Here is a 26,960-nt window from a genome sequence, read left to right as displayed (position 1 = left end):
GTAGAAAGTCGCGAAGGCCTCATTAATCTTGTCTGATGCCGTGACTAGCTTGTCATTTCTGTCTTTCACCTGAGCTATTTCCCTCATGGCTGCCTGCTTTATCTGCTGGTGAGCCAGAAGGCGGTTAGCCTTGTCTCTGTGTTCATAAAAGGTCACCTGTGTCTGGCGGAGTTGGTGGACCACTTTCCCGGTGGAGAGCAGATCAAATTCCATTTGTAACTTTTCTCTGCCAGCAGATCCACAGTCGGGGCCATAAAGTACCGCCGACCCACGTACACTACGGATTTGATCAACTGTTGCCTAGCCGTCCTCTCCTTTCTGTGCTCGAGTGCCCTGTACACTATTATCTCCCCTTTTATCACAGCCTTCAGTGCCTCCCAGAATGTGGAAGGCGAGATCTCCCCATTCTGGTTCCCGGTTACATATCCTTCTATCTTCCACCTGCTTTGTTCCAGTTACAACACCCCCAACTGCACTTTATTCTTAAATAGGTCCACCTTGGATCCGTTGAACCTGGCCCGGCACTTGGCCAGGTCGGCCCGATGTCCTGGTATATGCCCTTCCCATTTGCAGAACCGCGTGCTCCTTGCCTAGTTAAGTTTAAAGGTTAAAAGGAGCCGAGTTGAAGCTTCTAGAGGAGAGACCCTTTTGTGCGACTGTTCAGCACATCGCTACCAATCGAAGTCTAATGTGGACTTTGTTAAGAAGCTTTTAGTGTCCATCCTAGACTTGAATACCCACCAGTTGATCATAGGGGGCGATTTCAACTGTGTATTGGGCCCTAGGGTGAATAGGTCTAGTTCCAAGTCAATGGCTAGGTCGGTGATGGCGAGAGAGTTGGGGTGTTTATGGATTAGATGAGGGGGGTGGGGTGGACCTGTGGAGTTTTAGGCACCCGGGAGAGAGGGTGTATTCCTTCTTCTCACATGTCCATCTGGTATATGCCCGCATCAATTTCTTTGTGTGGAGAAGGCAGTGTTACCGGAGGTCATGTAGGTGGAGTATACAGGAATAGTAATCTCGGACCATGCATTGCATTATGTGGATGTGAGGTTAGAGACAGGGTGGGTGCAGAGACCAGGGTGGAGGTTTGATTTGGCGCTTTTGGCTGGTAAGAGGTTTTGTGATAAGGTGGCATTGGTGATAAGGAACTACGTGGAGCTCAATCAGAATGGGGAGGTGTCGGCGACCACATTCTGGGAGGCATTGAAGATGGTGGTTCCAGAAGTGGTTAACTCCTTAAGGCCTAGTGGGATCGAGTTGAGAGGGAGGAAAGGCAGAGGCTGTTGTAAGTTATTGTAGATGTGGACCGTAGGTACTTGGTGGTGCCGACTAGGGAGTTGTTGACAGAAAGGAAGAAATTGCAGGGGCAGTTAGATCAGTTGACAGCAGGGAAGGCGGTGGGTCAGCTCCGCAGATTAAGGAGGGTTGAATATGAGTATGGGAGAAGACTAGACACCTACTAGCCCACCAGTTGCAAAGGCAGGCAGCGGCACGGGAAATTGCACAAGTGAGGGCGGCAGGGGGAGGGGATTAGTGACAGTTCCAGAAAAAAAATCAATGAGGCATCTGAGGACTTTTACCAGGGACTGTATAGGCGGGGGCGGAGAACAGGGATGTGCGCTTTTTGGATGGGTTGGAGTTCCGGAGGTGGAAGAGGAAAAGCGACAGACACTGGAGGCACCATTGGGACTGCAGGAGGTAATAGAGTGTGTGAAGTTGATGCAGTCGGGGAAAGCGCTGGGGCCGGATGGCTTCCCAGTTGAATTTTCTAAGCAGTTTTTGGGGTGTTGGCACCTCATCTTTTGAATATGTTTAATGCTGGCCAACCTGGCACAGGCATCTATTTCTTATTCCAAAGAAGGATAAGGATCCGAAGGAGTGTGGATCCTATAGGTCCATCTCATTACGGAATACAGACGTAAAGCTATTGACGAGGCGGCGAGATATGTGCCGGATGTTGTTTCGGAGGATCAGATGGATCTGTTAAGGGGCGGCACTTGTCAAGTAATACCAGGAGGCTATTGAATGTGACTATGACCGTGTGGCGGAGTAGAGTGCTGGAGGTGATCGTATCGATGGATGCAGAGAAAGCCTTTGATCGGGTGGAGTGGCGGTACTTGTTTGAAATTCTTAGGAGGTTTGGGTTCGGTTGCATCCCCATGGCAAATGTGAAGACGAAGAGGATGAATTTGGAATATTTTAGGTTGCATAGGGGGAACAAAGCAGGGATGCCCGTAGTTTCCGTGGCTATTCGCTTTGTCATTGAGACTTTGGCGATTATGCAGCGGCTTCGAATGAGTACAGGGGATTGTGAGGGGGGGTGGGGGGGTAAAGAGCACAGGGTGTTGTTGTACACCGACAATCTATTGTTGTACATTGCAAATCCATTGGAGAGTATGGGGAGAATTATGGACCTGTTGGGGAAATTCGGGGTAATGAATGTGGGAAAAAGTGGGGTTCCCAGTTAATGCCCAGGTCAGAAGTGCGGACCTGGGGGCCTTGCCATTCAAGGTGGCCAGGGTAAGGTTTTGATATTTGGGGATTCAGGGGGCGCATGACTGGGCAACTATGCATAAGTGGAATCTGACTGGTCTAGTATAGGGGGTCAAAGGGGATCTGAAGGGGTGGGCTGTCCTGCCGCTATGGCTGGCAGAGAGGGCACAGACCCTGAAAATGAATGTGCTACCAAGAGTTTTATTAATTTTTCAATCTCTTCCAATGTTTTGTGAAGGGGAGGTCGTGTCTCACTAACTTGATAGAGTTTTTCGAGGAGGTCACTAAGATGATTGATGCAGGTAGGGCAGTAGATGTTGTCTATATGGACTTCAGTAAGGCCTTTGACAAGGTCCCTCATGGTAGACTAGTACAAAAGGTGAAGTCACACGGGATCAGGGGTGAACTGGCAAGGTGGATACAGAACTGGCTAGGCCATAGAAGGTAGAGGGTAGCAATGGAGGGATGCTTTTCTAATTGGAGGGCTGTGACCAGTGGTGTTCCACAGGGATCAGTGCTGGGACCTTTGCTCTTTGTAGTATATATAAATGATTTGGAGGAAAATGTAACTGGTCTGATTAGTAAGTTTGCAGATGACACAAAGGTTGGTGGAATTGCGGATAGCGATGAGGACTGTCTGAGGATACAGCAGGATTTAGATTGTCTGGAGACTTGGGCGGAGAGATGGCAGATGGAGTTTAATCCGGACAAATGTGAGGTAATGCATTTTGGAAGATCTAATGCAGGTAGGGAATATACAGTGAATGGTAGAACCCTCAAGAGTATTGAAAGTCAAAGAGATCTAGGAGTACAGGTCCACAGGTCATTGAAAGGGGCAACACAGGTGGAGAAGGTAGTCAAGAAGGCATACGGCATGCTTGCCTTCATTGGCCGGGGCATTGAGTATAAGAATTGGCAAGTCATGTTGCAGCTGTATAGAACCTTAGTTAGGCCACACTTGGAGTATAGTGTTCAATTCTGGTCGCCACACTACCAGAAGGATGTGGAGGCTTTAGAGAGGGTGCAGAAGAGATTTACCAGAATGTTGCCTGGCATGGAGGGCATAAGCTATGAGGAGCGATTGAATAAACTCGGTTTGTTCTCACTGGAACGAAGGAGGTTGAGGGGCGACCTGATAGAGGTATACAAAATTATGAGGGGCATAGACAGAGTGGATAGTCAGAGGCTTTTCCCCAGGGTAGAGGGGTCAATTACTAGGGGGCATAGGTTTAAGGTGAGAGGGGCAAGGTTTAGAGTAGATGTACGAGGCAAGTTTTTTACGCAGAGGGTAGTGGGTACCTGGAACTCGCTACCGGAGGAGGTAGTGGAAGCAGGGACGATAGGGACATTTAAGGGGCATCTTGACAAATATATGAATAGGATGGGAATAGAAGGATACGGACCCAGGAAGTGTAGAAGATTGTAGTTTAGTCGGGCAGTATGGTCGGCACGGGCTTGGAGGGCCGAAGGGCCTGTTCCTGTGCTGTACATTTCTTTGTTCTTTGTTTGTTTGTTTCTTCCCAAGGCGTTTTTGGAGGGTGGATAAATTGATCTCTGAGTTTGTGTGGGCCGGCAAGACGCCGAGGGTTAACGGGGCCCTTTTACAGAGGGAGAGGTGGGTGGGGGGGCTGGCACTCCCAAACCTGTTGCATTACTATTGGGCGGTGAATGCCAAGGAGGTGAGATGATGGGGGTGGGGGGGGGCGGAATGAGGAGTAAGAATGTGTGCAGGTAGAGGTGGAGGAGGCATCTTGCACAGGGATGTGTTTGAGGGCCTTGGTGGCAGCCTCCACTCCAGTTTTCTCCAGTGAAGTATACTTGCAGTCCGGAGGTGATGTCATTGGTCAAAATTTGGAGCCAGTTAAGGAAGCATTTTAAGTTAGGGCATATGTCAGTACTGGCCCAATATGTGGGAACACAGGTTTACACCTGGGAGGATGGATGCGATGAATAGGGGGTGGCATGGGGAAGGGATAGAGCGAATAAAGGATCTATTTCACCGTGAGTAAGTTTGTAGGGTTGGAGGAATTGCAGGAGACGTTCGCGGTGCCAAGGAGGAGTGAGTTTTGGTATTTGCAGGTGCGGAACTTTGCACAAAAGGAGTTACCCTCACTTCCTCAGCTACCCACGTATACGCTTTTAGAAAAGTTGTTGGTTCCAGTTGAATTGGGGGGGGGTTAAAAGCAGGAAGAATTTTACAAATTGTGTGTAACAAGTTTAGTTTTGAGGTGTTACGTGATGTTTATATTTGACTGTGTTTAGAATGAAATATATTTTTAAAAAGGTTTCCCTTTGTTTGCCTTCTATTACCAACAACACTGTGAATCAATTATTTAGTAAGGGGCTGGTTTAGCACACTGGGCTAAATCGCTGGCTTTTAAAGCAGACCAAGGCAGGCCATCAGCACGGTTCGATTCCCGTACCAGCCTCCCCGAACAGCGGCCGGAATGTGGCGACTAGGGGCTTTTCACAGTAACTTCATTTGAAGCCTACTTGTGACAATAAGCGATTTTCATTTCATTTTTTCAAATCACCAAAGTGACCTCAATTTTTCAACATTCAATACAGTTAGTGCATGTGATACAGGATGAAGTCCATACTAACAGCAGAATATGCAAAGTTTCGCTAAAAGTTTCTAATGTGACATTATTTTAACTCACTACCCTTTTCTCCAGGGCAATTAGGGATGGGCACCAAATGCTGGCCTTGCCAACGATGCCCACATCCCATATAAATGAACTCTTGAAAATTAACATGACCCAGATGTCAGCAAGGATGAAATAATATAACACTCAATATTTAATTAAAATATATATATTAAAAATTAACATACAATAAATAATGCATCACAAATGTGGAAACCTTTTAAAAAAAAATTGTACTGTAATAATCTTTTAAATTCCAGGGAACACAACCTTAGTTTGTGTGAACTCACCCGGTAATTTAATCCTTAGAGTCCGGCTATCCTTCAAGGAAATCTATGCTGCACTCCTTCCAAGAGCAATATATCGTTCCGAAGCTGTGATGCTCAGAACTAAACACAGGATTGCAGGTGTAGTCGAAGCAGAGCTTTATACAGCTGTATTATGACTTTTCTCCCCTACAATCTAATCCACTTGATATTATGAGCAGCTAGCCATTAGTCTTATTCATTATCTTTTTTCCACTATGGGCCTCCACTTCATCTAGCTTTACATTTGGGAAATTGCCTGATCTCCAGTTTTTAGATCCAAACTGGATAACCGTACTCTTACCTATACTGAAATCCATACGCCATAGTTTTATCCATTCAATTAATCTATGAACATCTTTGTAATTGTATGCTTCCATCTATACTACTTAAAATGCCACCTTCCCTTATGTTATTTACAAACTAGGATATGTGACTTTTAATCCTGCCATCCAAATCACAGTGGTTAGCACCTTTGCTTCACAGCGGCAGGGACCCGGGTTCGATTCCTGGCTTGGGTCACTGTATGTGCAGAGTCGGCACGTTCTCCCCGTGTCTGTGGGGTTTCCTCCGGGTGCTCCAGTTTCCTCCCACAGGTCCGAAAAACTTGTTAGGTGAAATGGACATTCTGAATTCTCCCTCAGTGTACCCGAACAGGTGCAGTAATGTGGCGACTAGGGGATTTTCACAGTTACTTCACTGCAGTGTTAATATAAGCCTACTTGTGACACTAATAAAAATTATTATAAATACAATGAACAGTTTAGGCCTTGCAGGCTGTTATTAGTTACATCCTGTCAATTAGAGTACCTGCCCATTATTCCTGCTATCGGTGTCCTGCTACTCAGCCATTTCCATATTCAGTCAATAATTTGGCTTCATTTCCATGAAATTCAACTTCAGCCAACAGTGTCTTATGAGAGGTTTTATCAAATACCTTCTGGAAGTCCATATAAATAATATCCATAGACACTTCCTGTCCATTACTTGAGTCCCCCTTCAAAAGATTCAATCAGATTCATCAGGCATGACATACCCTTCACAAATCCACGTTGGCTCTCTCTGATCAGCTGAAAATTTTCCAGATTTTCAGTTACCCTACCCTTAATTGTAGACTCTAGCATTTGCCAACATAAGTTAGGCTCGTTGGTCTATAATTCATGATGTTTCTCCTCTCTCCTTTCTTAAATAATGCAATTTTCCAATTTAATATTATAGGTTTCGGAAGCAAGCAAACTTTGGAAGATCATAGAACATACAGTGCAGAAGGAGGCCATTCGGCCCATCGAGTCTGCACCGACCCACTTAAGCCCTCACTTCCACCCTATCCCCAGAATCCAATAACCCCTCCTAACCTTTTTGGTCACTAAGGGCAATTTATCATGGCCAATCCACCTAACCTGCACGTCTTTGGACTGTGGGAGGAAACCGGAGCTCCCGGATGGTGATATCTGGGTATTCTGATGAGATGACATCCTTGAAATCATATATACTTTTCTCAGTGTAAATAGTCTAGTGTGAAGAGTAAAACACAGATATATAGAAACTAGCCCCGTTAGATTCAATAGTTGCTGCAAAATATAAATGTTTATAGCCAACTGTTCATTACCAAATGACAACTCAGTTCACTTCTGTGACGTATGGCCTTTACTGGTATATCTCACTTTCCACATGGTTGATTTGGTCTGTTGCCACTCAATAATAAGAACAAAATGTTACTTCACCTAACACTGGTGAGATTTCACTGGTGTCTTCCCCACCCGAGTTGAGAAACACATCTAGTGCTTCCTGGTCAGACATATCCATCAGGTCCATCTGCTCCAACATATCAACATTTACCTCCATAGAAGACATGCTTCCAATGGGCTCTGGGTGAGAGAAAGAAAATTGCATATTAAACAACTACGCCAAGACACACAAGAACAAATAGCATTGAGTACAAAGATAATAGAACAGGATGGAAACAATCAGCCACATTTTTTCAGTTCTCAAGTGTGGAGGACTAGTTTGGCAGAGGTGCATTTTATTAATTTATTATAAATTTAGAGTACCAAATTGTTATTTTTTTTCCAATTAAGGGGTAATTTAGCATGGCCAATCCACCTAACCTGCACATCTTTGAGTTGCAGCACGGTAGCACAAGTGATTAGCACTGTGGCTTCACAGCGCCAGGGTCCCAGGTTCGATTCCCTGCTGGGCCACTGTCTGGTCTGCACGTTCTCCCAGTGTCTGCGTGGGTTTCCTCCGGGTGCTCCTGTTTCCTCCCACAGTCCAAAGACGTGCAGGTCAGGTGGATTAACCATGCTAAATTGTCCCTTATTGTCCAAAAAATGTTAGGAGGGGTTATTGGGTTCCGGGGATAGGGTGGAAGTGAGGGTTTAAGTGGGTTGGTGCAGACTCAATGGGCCGAATGGCCTCCTTCTGCACTGTATGTTCTAAACCCACGCAGTCATGGGGAGAATGTGCAAATTCCACACGGACAGTGACCCAGGGCTGGGATTCGAACCCGGGTCCTCAGCGCCACAGTCCCAGTGTGAACCACTGCACCACATGCCGCCCTGGCAGAGGTGCATTTTAAGGATAATTTTCTGACTATGCACTTTCAACCCCCAGAACATTGAAAATTTGAGTGCGTGCAATGATAGATGTTTGACCATTAATTTAGATTAATGAAAAACATACATACTAAATGAATTCCAGAAATGTGCTTCTGGTGAGCAAGACCCTTCCTCAGCCCCAACAAGAGCATAAAGTTGGAAACTTTCCCTTTAAACGTATACTGTAAGAATCACAGTTTCATGTATTTTGGATTATTTGACCTCAATGCTCAGAATTTCAAAACCAAAACTGTGGTGAACACCAGAACACAGATCCCATGGAATGATGAGGGTGATTAGTTTTATGTTACAAACACCCATCCCAAATTCACACCATTAACTTTTTCTAATAGCAAAACCAGGAGGTCAGTGTTTAACACTTGACAAAATGACACCAAAACCAAATTTTTCTTCTTTGATGGGTGGTAATTTTATCCACATCTTTGGAAATAAAGTCTAATTAAGCTCTGGTAGCAAGGCATTGAACACTTGAGAGAGAGAGATTTACCTATTTTGCAAAAGTATATTTTAAAATTACAATATCTAATTGCAATTTTTAGAATTTGTTATTATTCAACAAGTTTTGTTGCCATCAGGAGTACAGACTTAAAGCATTCACACGTCATCAGTGGAACAGAGATAAGTAACAGCAACTGATAGTAATATTAACTCAGGGTGCTTTAGCTTTTACCATTGTCTGAAAAGCCAATGTCCGCAGACTGCTGGTTAAATAATGTCTCCAAGCTATACAATAACAAGGCTCAGCTTCAAGCAAAACTGTTTATTTTTAGATGCAACAAATTGAATGCAATAGCTGAAGCATGCAAATGGTTGATTTCAGAAGAAACATCAGTTTAGGAAAGGATATTGCTAAGAGATCATAAAGAATCAGAACAATGCTCCTCATGTTTATTGGTTTGGGAGGGAGAGGTGAACAAAAAGATAGGTTTCTTTTTGTGTAATTTTTTCCAATGGTGTTTTTCAAAAGGTTTATTTTGTAGCACTGGACATTAAATAAGATAGTACTAAAACTGTAATTAAAAACAGAAAATGCCTGAAATAGGTCCATCAGCACAGGTGGAGATTGAATGCAGCAAATAGCGGTGGATGCTTGCCTCTCTTCCGCCATCTTACTTCTACCTGAATGGACCTGGAGAAAGACTACTGGCCATTGCATAATGGTGACTGGCAACAGCAATTTATATGTTATAACCTGCCTACTTACAGGGACTAATGACTATCCCACAATCCTATGGGAGTATGAACTTCCCCAATGAGGGGGGCGGAGAAACTCCTAGTAAAAATAAGCTGGCCAGTTCAGGAACCAGCAGGAAGGAGAAGGTAGCAAGGGAAGTTACTGCTACTGTTATGTATATATTGTTATAGTAAATAAACGTTATTAATTTGTATCCTTAAAACTCATGCTGGATTCTTCGTGGCCCTTACAAAACTGGCGACGAAGGTAAAAGTGAATACCTGTCTACACTGCTGAAGCCACCTCCCTGGATTTTTGTTGGATACAGGTTGGAAGTTGTTTTCTATTATACCATGCCTCTGTACAGACGTTTGGATGTTTTTTTAAAATTAAATATTTCACTGAAAATTTTTGGTCAACCAACACAGTACATTGTGCATCCTTTACACAATATTATAACAATGACCTATTTTATAAACAAAAAATGAATAAATAATAAATAACAAAAATGAAAACTAGCCCTAATTGGCAACTGCCTTGTCACAAGTAACACTCTCCAAAAATATAATTTAACAGTCCAATATATAATTATCTGTAGCAACGACCTATACATACTATACAGTATATATTAACAACCCTGAGAGTCCTTCTGGTTCCTCCCCCCCCCTCCCCCCCCCCCCCGATCCTGGGCTGCTGCTGCTGCCTTCTTTTTTCCATTCTGTCTATCTTTCTGCGAGGTATTCAACGAACGGTTGCCACCGCCTGGTGAACCCTTGAGCCGACCCCCTTAGGACGAACTTAATCCGCTCTAGCTTTATAAACCCCGCCATGTCATTTATCCAGGTCTCCACCCCCGGGGGCTTGGCTTCTTTCCACATTAGCAATATCCTGCGCCGGGCTACTAGGGACGCAAAGGCCAAAACATCGGCCTCTCTCGCCTCCTGCACTCCCGGCTCTTGTGCAACCCCAAATATAGCCAACCCCCAGCTTGGTTCGACCCGGACTCCTACTACTTTTGAAAGCACCTTTGTCACCCCCATCCAAAACCCCTGTAGTGCCGGGCATGACCAAAACATATGGGTATGATTCGCTGGGCTTCTCGAGCACCTCGCACACCTATCCTCCACCCCAAAAAATTTACTGAGCCGTGCTCCAGTCATATGCGCCGTGTAATACCTTAAACTGAATCAGGCTTAGCCTGGCACACGAGGACGACGAGTTTACCCTGCTTAGGGCATCTGCCCACATCCCCTCCTCGATCTCCTCCCCCAGCTCTTCTTCCCATTTCCCTTTTAGTTCATCTACCATAGTCTCCCCTTCGTCCCTCATTTCCCTATATATATCTGACACCTTACCATCCCCCACCCATGTCTTTGAGATCACTCTGTCCTGCACCTCTTGTGTCGGGAGCTGCGGGAATTCCCTCACCTGTTGCCTCGCAAAAGGCCTCAGTTGCATATACCTGAATTCCCTTGGGGCAACCCATATTTCTCGGTCAGCGCTCCCAGACTCGCGAACTTCCCATCCACAAACAGATCTTTCAGTTGCGTTATTCCTGCTCTTTGCCACATTCCATATCCCCCATCCATTCCCCCCGGGGCAAACCTATGATTGTTTCTTATCGGGGACAGCCACAAGGCTCCAGTCTTTCCCCTATGCCGTCTCCAATGTCCCCAAATCTTCAGTGTAGCCACCACCACCGGGCTTGTGGTGTAGTTCCTCGGTGAGAACGGCAATGGGGCTGTCACCATAGCCTGTAGGCTAGTCCCCGTACAGGACGCCCTCTCTAATCTCTTCCACGCCGCTCCCTCCTCCTCTCCCATCCACTTACTCACCATTGAAATATTAGCAGCCCAATAATACTCACTTAGGCTCGGTAGTGCCAGCCCCCCCCTATCCCTGATACGCTGTAAGAATCCCTTCCTCACTCTCGGGGTCTTCCCGGCCCACACAAAACCCATGATGCTCTTTTCAATACTTTTTAAAAAAGCCTTCGTGATCACCACCGGGAGGCACTGAAACACAAAGAGGAATCTCGGGAGGACCACCATCTTAACCGCCTGCACCCTCCCTGCCAGTGACAGGGATACCATATCCCATCTCTTGAAATCCTCCTCCATCTGTTCCACCAACCGCGTTAAATTTAACCTATGCAATGTGCCCCAATTCTTAGCTATCTAGATCCCCAGGTAACGAAAGTCCCTTGTTACCTTCCTCAACGGTAGGTCCTCTATTTCTCTACTCTGCTCCCCTGGATGCACCACAAACAACTCACTTTTCCCCATGTTCAATTTATACCCTGAAAAATCCCCAAACTGCCCAAGTATCCGCATTATTTCTGGCATCCCCTCCGCCGGGTCTGCCACGTATAGTAGCAAATCGTCCGCATACAAAGATACCCGGTGTTCTTCTCCTCCCCTAAGTACTCCCCTCCACTTCTTGGAACCCCTCAACGCTATCGCCAGGGGCTCAATCGCCAGTGCAAACAATAATGGGGACAGAGGGCATCCCTGCCTTGTCCCTCTATGGAGCCGAAAATATGCAGATCTCCGTCCATTCGTGACCACGCTCGCCACTGGGGCCCTATACAACAGCTGCACCCATCTAACATACCCCTCTCCAAAACCAAATCTCCTCAACACCTCCCACAAATAATCCCACTCCACTCTATCAAATGCTTTCTCGGCATCCATCGCCACTACTATCTCCGTTTCTCCCTCTGGTGGGGCCATCATCATTACCCCTAACAACCTCCGTATATTCGTGTTCAGCTGTCTCCCCTTCACAAACCCAGTTTGGTCCTCGTGGACCACCCCCGGGACACATTCCTCTATTCTCATTGCCATTACCTTGGCCAGGATCTTGGCATCTACATTTAGGAGGGAAATAGGTCGATAGGACCCGCATTGTAGCGGGTCCTTTTCCTTCTTTAAGAGAAGCGATATCGTTGCTTCAGACATAGTCGGGGGCAGTTGTCCCCTTTCCTTTGCCTCATTCAAGGTCCTCGTCAGTACCGGGGCGAGCAAGTCCACATATTTTCTATAGAATTCGACTGGGAATCCATCCGGTCCCGGGGCCTTTCCCGCCTGCATGCTCCTAATTCCTTTCACCACTTCTTCTACCTCGATCTGTGCTCCCAGTCCCACCCTTTCCTGCTCTTCCACCTTGGGAAATTCCAGCTGATCCAAGAAGCCCATCATTCTCTCCCTCCCATCCGGGGGTTGAGCTTCATATAATTTTTTATAAAATGTCTTGAACACTCCATTCACTCTCTCCGCTCCCCGCTCCATCTCTCCTTCCTCATCCCTCACTCCCCCTATTTCCCTCGCTGCTCCCCTTTTCCTCAATTGGTGTGCCAGCAACCTGCTCGCCTTCTCCCCATATTCGTACTGTACACCCTGTGCCTTCCTCCATTGTGCCTCTGCAGTGCCCGTAGTCAGCAAGTCAAATTCTACATGTAGCCTTTGCCTTTCCCTGTACAGTCCCTCCTCCGGTGCTTCCGCATATTGTCTGTCCACCCTCAAAAGTTCTTGCAGCAACCGCTCCCGTTCCTTACTCTCCTGCTTCCCTTTATGTGCCCTTATTGATATCAGCTCCCCTCTAACCACCGCCTTCAACGCCTCCCAGACCATTCCCACCTGGACCTCCCCATTATCATTGAGTTCCAAGTACTTTTCAATGCACCCCTTCACCCTTAGACACACCCCCTCATCTGCCATTAGTCCCATGTCCATTCTCCAGGGTGGGCGCCCTCCTGTTTCCTCCCCTATCTCCAAGTCCACCCAGTGTGGAGCGTGATCCGAAATGGCTATAGCCGTATACTCCGTTCCCCTCACCTTCGGGATCAATGCCCTACCCAGCACAAAAAAGTCTATTCGCGAGTAGACTTTATGGACATAGGAGAAAAACGAGAACTCCTTACTCCTAGGTCTGCTAAATCTCCACGGGTCTACACCTCCCATCTGCTCCATAAAATCTTTAAGTACCTTGGCTGCTGCCGGCCTCCTTCCAGTCCTGGACTTCGACCTATCCAGCCCTGGTTCCAACACCGTATTAAAATCTCCCCCCATTATCAGCTTTCCCATCTCTAGGTCCGGAATGCGTCCTAGCATCCGCCTCATAAAATTGGCATCATCCCAGTTCGGGGCATATACGTTTACCAAAACCACCGTCTCCCCCTGTAGTTTGCCACTCACCATCACGTATCTGCCCCCGTTATCCGCCACTATAGTCTTTGCCTCGAACATTACCCGCTTCCCACTAATATAGCCACCCCCCTGTTTTTCGCATCTAGCCCCGAATGGAACACCTGCCCCACCCATCCTTTGCGTAGCCTAACCTGGTCTATCAGTTTCAGGTGCGTTTCCTGTAACATAACCACATCTGCCTTAAGTTTCTTAAGGTGTGCGAGTACCCGTGCCCTCTTTATCGGCCCGTTCAGCCCTCTCACGTTCCACGTGATCAGTCGGGTTGGGGGGCTTCCTACCCCCCCCCCCCCCCTTGTCGATTAGCCATCACCTTTTTCCAGCTCCTCACCCGGTTCCCACGCAGCTGTATCTCCCCCAGGCGGTGCCCCCCCGCCCATCCTCCCCCATACCAGCTCCCCCTCTCCCCAGCAGCAGCAACCCAGTAATTCCCCCCTCCCACCCCCCCCGCTAGATCCCCCGCTAGCGTAATTACTCCCCCCATGTTGCTCCCAGAAGTCAGCAAACTCTGGCCGACCTCGGCTTCCCCCCGTGACCTCGGCTCGCACCGTGTGACGCCCCCTCCTTCCTGCTTCTCTATTCCCGCCATGATTATCATAGCGCGGGAACCAAGCCCGCGCTTCTCCCTTGGCCCCGCCCCCAATGGCCAACGCCCCATCTCCTCCACCTCCCCCCTTCACCACCTGTGGGAGAGAGAAAAGTTACCACATCGCAGGATTAGTACATAAAACTCCTCTTTCCCCCCTTTTTTAACCCCCCTCTTTGCCCCCCACATTCGCCCCACCACTTTGTTCAAACGTTCTTTTTAATAACCCACTCATTCCAGTTTTTCTTCCACAATAAAATTCCACGCTTCATCCGCCGTCTCAAAGTAGTGGTGCCTCCCTCGATATGTGACCCACAGTCTTGCCGGTTGCAGCATTCCAAATTTTATCTTCTTTTTATGAAGCACCGCCTTGGTTCGATTAAAGCTCGCCCTCCTTCTCGCCACCTCCGCACTCCAGTCTTGATAAACGCGGATCACCGCGTTCTCCCATTTACTGCTCCGAGTTTTCTTCGCCCATCTAAGGACCATTTCTCTATCCTTAAAATGGAGGAATCTCACCACTATGGCTCTGGGAATTTCTCCTGCTCTCGGTCCTCGCGCCATCACTCGGTATGCTCCCTCCACCTCCAACGGACCCGCCGGGGCCTCCGCTCCCATTAACGAGTGCAGCATCGTGCTCACATATGCCCCGACGTCCGCTCCCTCCACACCTTCAGGAAGACCAAGAATCCTCAGGTTGTTCCTCCTTGCGTTGTTTTCCAGTGCCTCCAACCTTTCCACACATCGTTTCTGATGTGCCTCCTGCGTCTCCGTCTTCACCACCAGGCCCTGTCTGTCGTCCTCATTCTCGGCTGCCTTTGCCTTCACGACCCGAAGCTCCCGCTCCTGGGTCTTTTGTTCCTCCTTTAGCCCTTCGATCGCCTGTAGTATCGGGGCCAACAGCTCTTTCTTCATTTCCTTTTTGATCTCTTCCACACAGCATTTCAAGAACTCTTGTTGTTCAGGGCCCCATGTTAAACTGCCACCTTCCGACGCCATCTTGGTTTTTGCTTGTCTTCCTTGCTGCTGTTCTAAAGGATCCACTGCAATCCGGCCACTTTCTCCTCCTTTTTTCATCCGTATCCAGGGGGGATTCCCTTCTGGTTTACCGCACAGTGTTTTTAGCCGTCAAAATTGCCGTTGGGGCTCCTATCAAGAGCCCAAAAGTCCGTTTCACCGGGAGCTGCCGAAACGTGCGACTCAGCTGGTCATCGCTGCACCCGGAAGTCCGTTTGGATGTTTTTGATGCTGCGCTGGAAAGCTGGAACCAGTACACACAACGGATGCGTTACTATTTCCGGGCAAACAATATCACTGAAAACGAGCGCCAGGTGGTCATATTGCTCACCGCCTGCGGGCCGCATACGTTTGGGGTGATTAGGAGCCTTACGTACCCAGCTGCGCCGGACACCAAAACGTTTGACGAACTTGTGAATATAGTGGGGCAACACTTTAACCCAACACCGTCCACGATAGTCCAGCGTTACCGGTTTAATACCGCTGAGAGGACCCCTGGAGAATCTTTTGCCGATTTTTTTATCCAGAATACCAGGAAGTGAGGGATTAATGTGGGTCGGTGCAGACTCGATGGGCCGAATGGCCTCCTTCTGCACTGTATGTTCTATGTAATCTATGTAATACGCGAGATTGCGGAATACTGTGACTATGGTGAGACCTTGTCAGAAATGTTACGCGACCGTTTGGTTTGCGGTATTAACAATGCAGCAACCCAGAGAAAGTTGTTAGCGGAGCCAACATTGACTTTTCAACAGGCAATACAAATAGTCTTGTCCCGAGAGAGCGCAGAGCGAGGAGTACAGGAGCTACAGGGAATGGAAGTGCATGCCTTGGGGCGCACCCCTTTCCACCCAAAAACGTCCCCCCGCACTCCTGCGGTACCTTGGGCGAGGCAACAACCGAACCGACGCCAGTGGCCATGGGACATTCCTCCCCGAAGGGAGCCTTCTCCAGAGCCAATGGATGAGGAGCCATGTCCGTGTCAGACTTGTAGGCGCCGACCCCGTCGCGGACGGCGGTCCTGGGGACGCCAGAGGCGCCGTCGTTCTGACCGAAACTGGGACCAGCCCAGGGGCCGTACCTTCCATGTGGATGAACCTGCGGCGACCACTCCTGAGGACGTGGAGACGGAGGACGACTGCCTGCAGCTGCATTGTGTGGCAGCTCCCCGCGTGGCCCCCATTAAGGTGACAGTACGGGTCAATGGCCACCCGCTGGAGATGGAGTTGGATACTGGCGCAGCGGTCTCCGTGATCGCCCAGAGGACATTTGACCGCATCAAGCAGGGTATACAGACCCTTACATTAACTGACTCACAGGCCAGGTTGGCCACCTACACGGGGGAACCACTGGACATTGCAGGAACTACAATGACCCCTGTTGTCTATGGACGCCAGGAGGGGCGTTTCCCACGTATCGTAGTGCGTGGCCATGGGCCCAGCCTGTTGGGTCGGGACTGGTTGCGCCATTTGCGGTTGCAATGGCAGCACATCCTCCAAACAGTTTCTGGAGTGTTGACTGAGGTGCTAGGACGATACCCAGAGGTATTCCAGCCTGGTTTGGGGAAAATAAAAGGGGCCGTAGCCCGTATCCAAGTTGAACCAGGAGCCACGCCGCGCTATTTCCGGGCGCGTCCAGTGCCTTACGCTTTGCTCGAGAAGGTAGAAGGGGAGCTCACTCGTTTGGAGAGTTTGGGTATTATCAGGCCCGTCCGTTTTGCTGACTGGGCAGCACCAATTGTACCAGTAATGAAGTCAGATGCCACAGTTCGCTTGTGTGGCGACTATAAACTTACAGTGAATACAGTTTCCCGACTCGACCGATACCCAATGCCTCGCATAGAGGATCTCTACGCGAAACCTGCAGGCGGACTCTCATTCACAAAATTAGATATGAGTCACGCCTACCTGCAGTTGGCGCTGGACCCTGCCTCCCGACCATATGTAACAATTAACACACACCGGGGCCTGTATGAATATACACGGTTGCCCTTTGGAGTATCCTCTGCCTGCGCAATTTTTCAACGTGTTATGGAGGGCATTTTGAGAGGTTTACCACGTGTGGCTGTCTACCTAGATGACGTGTTGATTACAGGGACGTCGGAGCAAGAGCATTTGGAAAATCTGGAGGCTGTCCTTAGACGCCTTTCGGAGGCTGGAGTCCGTTTACGTCACACAAAGTGCGTATTTCAGGCAAAAGAAGTAGTCTACCTAGGTTATCGGGTGGACCGCGAGGGTCTGCACCCCGTCGCAGAGAAGGTGCGTGCAATTCAACATGCCCCCACCCCGACTGACACTTCGCATCTTCGTTCTTTTCTCGGTCTCGTAAACTATTACGGGAAGTTCCTCCCCAATCTGGCAACTACGCTGGCCCCCTTGCACCTGCTGCTAAAGAAAAATCACACCTGGGTTTGGGGTCAGCCGCAAGAAACCGCTTTCCGGCGGGTAAAGCAACAATTGTCGTCGTCTGGGTTACGAACCCACTATGATCCGGGAAAGCCTTTGCTCGTCACGTGACGCATCCCCGTATGGTATTGGGGCTGTCCTGTCCCACAAGATGGAGAACGGGGCCGAGCGACCGATAGCTTTCGCCTCCCGCACATTGACTGCAGCGGAGAAGAAGTACGCGCAGATGGAGAAGGAGGGCCTGGCAGTGGTTTTTGCGGTGAAACGCTTCCACCAGTATGTGTACGGCCGCCATTTCACTATCGTGACTGATCATAAGCCCCTGCTGGGACTCCTAAGAGAGGATAAGCCAATACCGCCCATTGCTTCTGCACGGATCCAGCGCTGGGCTTTGTTGCTTGCTGCATATGAGTATTCTCTGGAGCACAAACCAGGTACGCAGATAGCAAATGCCGACGCACTGAGCCGATTGCCTTTATCGACCGGCCCCATGTCGACCCCCACGACCGGTGAGGTGGTTGCAACCCTAAATTTTATGGACACCTTGTCTGTCACGGCATCACAGATCCGTGAGTGGACCCAGTCGGAGCCAGTCTTGTCAAAGGTTCGGCACATAGTCCTGTATGGTGGGCAGCATAGACAGTTCCCAGGCGAGTTGCGGGCATTTTCCTCCAAGCTGTCAGAGTTCAGCGTGGAAGACGGCATCCTCTTGTGGGGGACGCGTGTGATTGTCCCGGAAAAAGGCCAGGAGCTGATATTATCAGACTTGCACAATGGGCATCCGGGCGTGACCAAGATGAAAATGTTGGCCCGGAGTTATGTCTGGTGGCCAGGCCTCGACACCGACATTGAGAAGGTGGCCCAAAACTGCTCCATTTGCCAGGAGCATCAGAAGCTTCCGCCGGCCGCGCCCCTACATCACTGGGAATGGCCAGGGCGGCCTTGGGCACGCTTACATGCAGATTTCGCAGGCCCTTTTCAGGGATCCATGCTCCTTCTACTAATTGACGCCCAGTCCAAATGGCTGGAGGTGCTTAAGATGCAGGGGACAACGTCCTGCGCAACAATTGAAAAGGTGCGTTTATCATTTAGTACGCATGGCCTCCCCGAGGTGCTGGTCACGGATAATGGCATTCCATTCACGAGTGAGGAGTTTGCTAGGTTTACAAAGATGAACGGCATCCGCCATATCCGCACTGCCCCTTACCACCCGGCTTCAAATGGGTTGGCAGAGCGTGCAGTGCAAACATTCAAAAGAGGCCTAAAGAAGCAGTCTTCCGGATCAATGGACACGAGACTGGCTCGCTTTTTGTTTACGTACAGGACCACCCCCCATGCAGTGACTGGGGTAGCTCCCGCAGAACTCCTAATGGGCCGAAGACTTCGCACCCGCCTTAGTATGGTCTTCCCGGACATTGGCGCAAAAGTATGCCGCACACAAGAACGGCAGGGACAGGGATTGTCTCGGCACCGTCCGATTCGGCAGTTTGCGCCCGGTGACCCAGTATTCGTGCGGAATTTTGCTGGTGGTGCCCAATGGGTTCCTGGTGTAATCTTTCGCCAAACGGGCCCTATATCTTACTAGGTGCAAGCCCAGGGTCGTCTCCAGCGAAAACATGTAGACCACGTCCAGTCCAGAAGATCATCCCCTCAAAAGATTCCCCGCCCCCGGAGCTCAGTTCAACAGCCGCAAAGACCAGAGACAAGGGAAGGTAGTCCTCAAAATCTTCCAATGGTGCCTCACTCGAAGCCTGCGCAGGTCGTTACGGGACCGAATGGAGATAGAGACGCTGACATGACGGAGGCAGCAGACTCGGACTCCGAGATGGAGACACAGGATGAATCAGAGGGGGAATCCTCGGGTCCACAGGCCGTGGATGTACAACCGCGCCGTTCATCACGGAAGCGGCGGTCTCCGTCTCGTTATACGCCGCCTGATCCAGCGCCGCGTGCAAATGGCGTCCGGCCTGCGGCCAAACGAGTTTGACGCCTTCCTTCGCCAGGGTCTTCGGTGGATTCCTTGGACTTTGGGGGGGGGGGGGGGAGGGATGTTATAACCTGCCTACTTACGATTGGCTGGGGACTAATGACTATCCCACAATCCTATGGGAGTATGAACTTCCCCAATGAGGGGGGCGGAGAAACTCCTAGTATAAATAAGCTGGCCAGTTCAGGAACCAGCAGGAAGAAGGTAGCTAGGGAAGTTACTGCTACTGTTATGTATATATTGTTATAGTAAATAAACGTTATTAATTTGTATCCTTAAAACTCGTGCTGCATTCTTCGTGGCCCTTACAAAATTATATTAAAACTTGTTTTCTAATGGTTTAGTTCTTTATTACTTGTGCCCCTCTAAAGGAAGCACTTGTGTTTTTGTTTATGACATTGCAGTAGTCAAGTGTCTCCTTACATCTCTATTAAAAAGGAATATGGGAATGGGGGGGGGGGGGGGGGGGGGGGGCTAAATCGCCCATTAGGTCGCCTACCCTTGACTGCTCAATTAATTGGCAATTAAGGGCCTCAATCCACCTCCATAAAACACTGGGCAGGGGCAGGTGGGCCATTGCGCAAAGAGGGAAGTAAGGGGATGTACATCAATTGGGGGTACCCTATACACATCAGAGGCACTCCCACAAATGTCACTGCTCCCCCCGTTCCTTTCTTCCTGCTGTCCAAGACCCAGCTCCCATTCACTTCTCTCCAGGCTCTCTGATCCCCCATCTCCCCTAAAAGCGTGGAACCTGCCAGTCACCAATTGCCATTGCTTTTATTCCTGTGACTGCTTGCAGTCCCAGCAGTGCTAATTACTGACTTCTGGAGAAGAGAGGATGAGCAGTTCGCAAACCCATAACTAGTCCCTGGTTACCAAGGGATTCAAGGGGTCAAACGGCCTCCTCCTGTTTCTATTTGTTATGTTGTTATTCATGGACGAGAGAAGAAATGGAGGTTAGAGATGGGATGGTTGCCTGTGGAGAGGAAACCATTAAATATTAGATAATGTAGGGTCTGGGGTGTTCAAATGTTTGTTCGGAATAGGATTGAGGGAGCAGCAAATGGGTCTCATGGGCAAGATGAGCTCCAACAAAGCAAAACAGGAGATGGAATAGAATCTAGAGAAAGATACAAGTTTGGGTTAGGTAGCAGGGAATGTCAGTGGAAGTTAGCCAAGCTAGGGATTAGAAGAGAAGTGGCAGAGGCAGTTGAACAGATGGCCTTGGTCTTCGTGACAAAGGCATTGATGAGCTCACTGCACTTGTTGGAGGTGAGGGCGGAGGTGGTGGGAAGGTTTAAGACGACAGTTTGCAATGGTGAAAAGAAGTTGGGGGTGGGGGGTTATCTTTGCATTCCTTAATGTAAACAGTTTTAGCGATGAAGAGCTGGACCCAATAATGAATGATTCACAACTTTTATTTTACTGTGAGTTGCAACATAGAATAACTTATACTACAGAATATTAACACTTCATCTTGGAACTGCTTAAATATCTTGAAAATACACTGGCTTGAAAAATTTTCTGCAATGCCAACATGTCTCTGCCCATGTGGATGCCCCACAGGTATCTCAGAAGGTTCAATATTTTAAACTGGACTGGGACTGAGAGATACCATGTTAGGAAATTTACAACACAGTGAAATATTAAATTTATGAACAAAAGTCCAAGGCTTGTTCTTTAGGAACACACATCACTTCTGAGCTGAATAAAATCAAAGAACAGTGTAAGCAGAATGTCTCTTTCAATATAAAATAAAAACAGAAAATGCTGGAAAGACTCAGCAGGTTTGCCACCATTTGTGGCGAGAGAAACAGAGTTAATGTTTCGAGCCCATGTGGCTCTTCTTCAGAGTTTTTATTTTGTTTCAGATTTCTAGCATCTGCAGTTTTTTTTAAAATTTAGAGTACCCAAGTCTTTTTTCAATTAAGGGGCAATTTAGCATGGCCAATCCACCTACCCTTTGGGTTGTGGGAGTGAGACCCACGCAGACATGGGGAGAATGTGTGAACTCCACACGGACTGTGACCCGGGACCGGGATCGATCCCGGGTCCACGGTGCCGTGAGGCAACAGTGTTAACCACTGCACCACCATGCCGCCCCAACATCCTAAGTATTTTGCTTTTATTTATTGTCTCTTCTAATCATTAGTTAGATGGGTGGCTTTTTGAGGGAAATCACCCTCTCCCAGGTGGTAGCAGATTGCTTACAATTTCAATTTACTTGCTGTGGTGCTGAAACAAATAAATAGTACTGCTATAAACTTTCTTAACTGGTTGGACAAGCTTTATTTACTTCAATGATGGAAACTTCAGCAGGAAACAGTCAAAGCTCATTATTAAATGAAAATGAGGTTACAGTACATCAGCTAGTTGTCTTCTTTTCCTTCTATTTTCTGTTTCACCATTCGCTTGATGCTATTTCTGCTACTTTACCCTTGAATTTGGCTTGTGATCTATAACTTCTATAAATAATCTGCAAACCTTCAATCTTGTATTTTGTTTCTGGAAACCAATTCCTAAAGCTTTTTTCCCCAATGGTAATTTTTTTCATTCTATAGTAAGCCTCAAATGTTGAAATCTACATACTTGCAGAGAAGCAAGGTCTGTAGATATAGTCATTAATGGGCCTGGGAGCCAAACAGTGCCCGAAGAATTAAAGTAATTTTCGATGCTGAAAGAATTAAATTGTCTCATAACATTTGGATTCAAATAATCTTCCAACTTGCACATTCTTCCCGTGTCTGCATGGGTTTCGACCCCACAACCCAAAAAGATGTGCAGAATAGGTGGATTGGCCATGCTAAATTGCCCCTTAATTGGAAAAAAAAAATGATTGGGGACTCTTAAATTAAAAAAAATAATAATCTTCCAACTTCTGTTTGTGGTCTTCTACACCAATTCCTATGTCCTCTTCTCCAATCTGTTGAGAAAAGCTTTTTGCTTTTTTCCCTTTGTCCCAACTCATCCCACCAGCTAAATTTCAGTTTTTCTCTTGCTCTCCAATCTCTCTCTGCCTCCAATGTCTTTGAACGGAATCCCCAAATCACACCAATACTAAAAAAGATAGGGGGCGGGATTCTCCGTTTTGCCGGCGCCCGGGGGTTTCCCAATTTTCTTGGGGCTGCCCCACAATGGGAAACCGCATTGATCGGCCGGCGTAACGGAGAATCCCACCGGCAGCTCGAGGCAAAAACATGGCGCGCGGGGCGGAGAATCCAGCCCAGGGTTCTTTCATTCTTTTTCCTTCCAGCCAATCATTTCAACCAAGCCAATTGTTCATTTCATTCCTATCCAGAATACCCGGACAAGTTTAAAAGACATAATTCATTCACTATAGATAGAAAGAAAATGAGGTAAATAATAATGTGACAATGAATATGTTTCAAGGTCCAGGTCCCAGCCAAGTTCCCATCAGGTCCAAGACAGTAAAAACTATCAATAAGTCACCAATTATTTTCTTCTTTCAAAATTTTTCAATCAAGGGGAAATTTAGCGTGGCCAATCCACCTACCCTGCGCATCTTTGGTTTGTGGTAGTGAGACCCATGCAGACATGGGGAGAATGTGTAAACTCCATTCGGACAGTAACCCGGGACCGGGATCGATCGCGGGTCCTCGGTGCCGTGAGGCAGCAGTGTTAACCACTGCGCCACCCTGCCTCCCCAGTATCCGCAGTATTTTGCTTTTATTTATTGTCTTTTCTAATCATTAGATGGGTGGCTTTTTGAGGGAAATCACCCTCTCCCAGGCAGATTGCTTAAAATTTCAATTTACGTGGCAGTACGGTGGTGCAGTGGTTAGCACTGTGGCCTCATGGCGCCGAGGTCCCAGGTTCGACCCCGGCTCTGGGTCACTGTCCGCGTGGAGTTTGCACATTCTCCCCATGTTTGCGTGGGTTTTGCCCCCACAACCTAAAAACGTGCAAGCTAGGTGGATTGGCCACGCTAAATTGTCCCTTAATTAGAAAAAATGAATTGGGTACTCTAAATTTAAAAAATAAATACATTTCAATTTACTTGCTGTGGTGCTGAAACAAATAAATATTACTGCTATAAACTTTCTTAATTGGTTGGACTAGCTTTATTTACTTCAATAATGGTAAACTACAGCAGGAAACAAACAAAGCTCATTATTAAATGAAAATGAGGTTACAGTAACAGTACAACAGCTAATTGTCTTCTTTTCCTTCTATTTTCTGTTTCTCCATTCACTTGATGCTATTTCTGCTATTTTAACCTTGAATTTGGCTTTCCCCCTATTTATCTTCGATCTATAGCTTTTATAAATAATCTGCAAACCTTCAATCTTGTATTTTGTTTGTGGAAACCAATTCCTAAAGCTTTTTTCCCCCAATGGTAATTTTTTCATTCTATAGTAAGCCTCATATGTTGAAATCTACATACTTGCAGAGAAGCAAGGTCTGTAGATATAGTCATTAATGGGCCTGGGAGCCAAACAGTGCCCGAAGAATTAAAGTAACTTTCGATGCTCAAAGAATTAAATTGTCTCATAACATTTGGATTCAAATAATCTTCCAACTTGCACATTCTTCCCGTGTCTGCATGGGTTTCGCCCCCACAACCCAAAAAGATGTGCAGAATAGGTGGATTGGCCATGCTAAATTGCCCCTTAATTGGAAAAAAAAAAATGATTGGGGACACTAAATTAAAAAAACAAATCTTCCAACTTCTGTTTGTGGTCTTCGACACCAATTCCTATGTCCTCTTCTTCAATCTGTTGACAAAACCTTATTGCTTTTTTCCTGTTGTCCCAACTCATTCCCACCAGCTAAATTTCAGTTTTTGTCTTGCTCTCCAGTCTCTCTCTGCCTCCAATGTCTTTGAACGGAATCCCCAAATCACACCAATTCTTAAAGAGATAGGGGCGGGATTCTCCGTTTTGCCGGCACCCGGGGGTTTCCCAATGGCGTGAGGCTGCCCCACAATAGGAAATCGCATTGACCGGCCGGCGGAACAGAGAATCCCGCCGGCAGCTCGAGGCAAAAGCATGGCGCGCGGGGCGGAGAATCCAGCCCAGGGTTCTTTCATTCTTTTTCCTTCCAGCCAATCATTTCAACCAAGCCAATTGTTCATTTCATTCCTGTCCAGAATACCCGGACAAGTTTAAAAGACATAAATCAGTCACTATAGATAGAAAGAAAATGAGGTAAATAATAATGTGACAATGAATATGTTTCAAGGTCCAGATCCCAGCCAAGTTCCCATCAGGTCCAAGACAGTAAAAGCTATCAATAAGCCACCAATTATTTTCTTCTTTCAAAATGTTTCAATTAAGGGGCAATTTAGCGTGGCCAATCCACCTAGCCTTTGGGTTGTGAGGGTGAGACTCACGCAGACACGGGGAGAATGTGCAAACTCCACAGGGACAGTGACCCAGAGATGGGATTGAACCCGGGTCCTCGGGGCCATGAGGCAGCAGTGCTAACCACTGCGCCATCGTGCTGCCCTAACAAGCCACCAATTCTAATACACAAGCTTTTATTTTGCATTGTGAAACAGAAAGGAACTAGAATTAATATACTACCTTTAATGCAGATGGATGACTGGAACTTGGTGTGGGATAGAATTTGGGCAGAGAGCTTTGGATAAATTAAGGTTAAAAAAAAGTCTAGCCAGGAATAATCAAGTCTCAATGTGGCAAAGAATAATCTGAGGCCCGCAATGCAGATGGCTGTTGTGATGGAAAGGATACAGGATAGAGAGGGGGGGGGGGGTGGTTGAGAACCAATCTGGTTCAGGCTGAAACAGTGGCTTGGAAAAGAGGATGTAATCACTGGCAAGGATACAAAGTTTGTTATGGGGCTCAAGATGATGGCGGTGGTCTTTCCAATAGTTAACTGTTCATCCAAGGTCAAGTATTGGGCAAGTAATCTAACACAAGTGGAGGATTAAGCTGATGTTGTCAGCATTATTGTTGAACCTGACTACATATCCAAAAGGCAGCATATAGGCAAGGAAAGGAAGGGGAGCCCAGCATTGAATGTTAGCAGGTTTAGTGGCAATGGCAAAAAGACGAGCAATTTCTGGAGATTTTCTCCTGGGATTTACTAAATTAAGAGTGGAACTAAGTGAAGGTGATCTGGATGCTGATGGTATGGTTGAATATGCCAAAACTTCAGAGCTTCTGGGAGAGATACTGCACCAACCACAGACCATATGCTCTGTTGCTTTGGTTAAGATTATTTTAGTGCTATGGCAGGGATTTGAAAGGATAATTCATCGGAAGATCTTACAGATGCAATTTCCTGTTTGAATCCCTCCAAAGTCTTTGAATATTCGAGATAGGGCCTGTGAGGGTAAATCTTTTTTTAGTGAGCAATGGCTTTGAGTTTGAAAGGAAAGGGAACAGTGTCTGAGGGGAAGGAAACATTTATCATTCAGCTAGCATGAGGGTCGGGGAGAACATTTGGGTGGTCTATAGGAACAGGGAGCAAGATGAAGGAATCATTGATTCCAAAGGGACTTAATTTATACGGTGGTGAGAGATTGTTTTTGTTGGCTGGGGAATCTAAAACTCAGGATAAGTGGTTGATTATTTAGGAATGAGATGACGAGTTACTGCACTCAAAGAGTTATGATTCTTTGGAATTCTCTACTCCAGAGGGTTATGGATGCTTTGAATACATTGAAGGTTGAGATAGACAGATTTCTGGTTTCTCAGGGAATAGGGGGATATAGGGAAACGGCAGCAAAGTTGAAAACCAAGATCAGCCATGATCGTATTGAATGGCTGAGCTGGCTTGACAGGCCATGTACATAGAATAAACGCCGGCATCTCCACATCATAGAATAAACAGAGGCGAATGAGGCCATTCGGCCCATCGAGTCTGCACCGACCCACTTAAGCCCTCATTTCCACCCTATCCCCGTAACCCAATAACTCCTTCTAATCTTTTTTGGACAAAGGGCAATTTAGCATGGCCAATCCACCAAACCTGCATGTCTTTGGACTGTGGGAGGAAACCGGAGCACCCAGAGGAAACCCACGCCGACATGGGGAGAACGTGCAAACTCCCCACAGACAGTGACCCAGCGGGGAATCGAAACTGGGACCCTGGCTCTGTGAAGCCACAGTGCTATCCACTTGTGCTACCGTGCTGCCCACAACTCCTGCTCCTGTTTCTTGTGACTTGGGTGAAATGAGCGCAAAGAGGAGCTCTCTGTGGAGCTAGGAGAGAAACTGGAATGAAACTTGGGTTTAGGGGTTGGGTACGGGGCAGTCTCTACTAGGTGGGAAGTGAGGAGACAGCAGCGGAGATGGCCGAATGGATAATCTCAATCTTAATGTCAAAGAATCCATGTAGGTCAGAAGATGGTGCAGATTAGAGGAATTTAAGAGGATTGTTCGATTTGAAAGTGTGATTATAAGTGGTTTGAGCCAGAGATTTTTCCAAATATGGATGCAAAAGGGTAGAGGGGGCTTACTGGAAGAGTGGGGCATGGTGAAGGATACAAAAAAGGAGTTAGAAATATCCTAGTCAATGATCATGATGAAAG

At 47.4% G+C, this 26,960-nt stretch overlaps 1 protein-coding gene across 5 annotated transcripts in view; it reads right to left on the bottom strand.

Moving 5' to 3' along the window:
* The window catches only part of dtnbp1a (dystrobrevin binding protein 1a), a 368,840-nt gene that overhangs the window by 25,530 nt on the left and 316,350 nt on the right, over positions 1–26,960 (bottom strand). For all 5 annotated transcript variants that reach the window (XM_072509624.1, XM_072509628.1, XM_072509627.1 and 2 more), the window contains one exon: positions 7,171–7,314. In XM_072509624.1, the coding sequence (XP_072365725.1) occupies positions 7,171–7,314 (144 nt within the window). The remainder of the gene's footprint in view (positions 1–7,170; positions 7,315–26,960) is intronic.

Source organism: Scyliorhinus torazame, chromosome 6, assembly GCF_047496885.1.
Source record: "Scyliorhinus torazame isolate Kashiwa2021f chromosome 6, sScyTor2.1, whole genome shotgun sequence".
In the NCBI taxonomy this organism is placed as follows: domain Eukaryota; kingdom Metazoa; phylum Chordata; class Chondrichthyes; order Carcharhiniformes; family Scyliorhinidae; genus Scyliorhinus; species Scyliorhinus torazame.
Note: the sequence above shows the minus strand (reverse complement) of the source record. Positions and strands in the feature narration are given on the sequence as shown.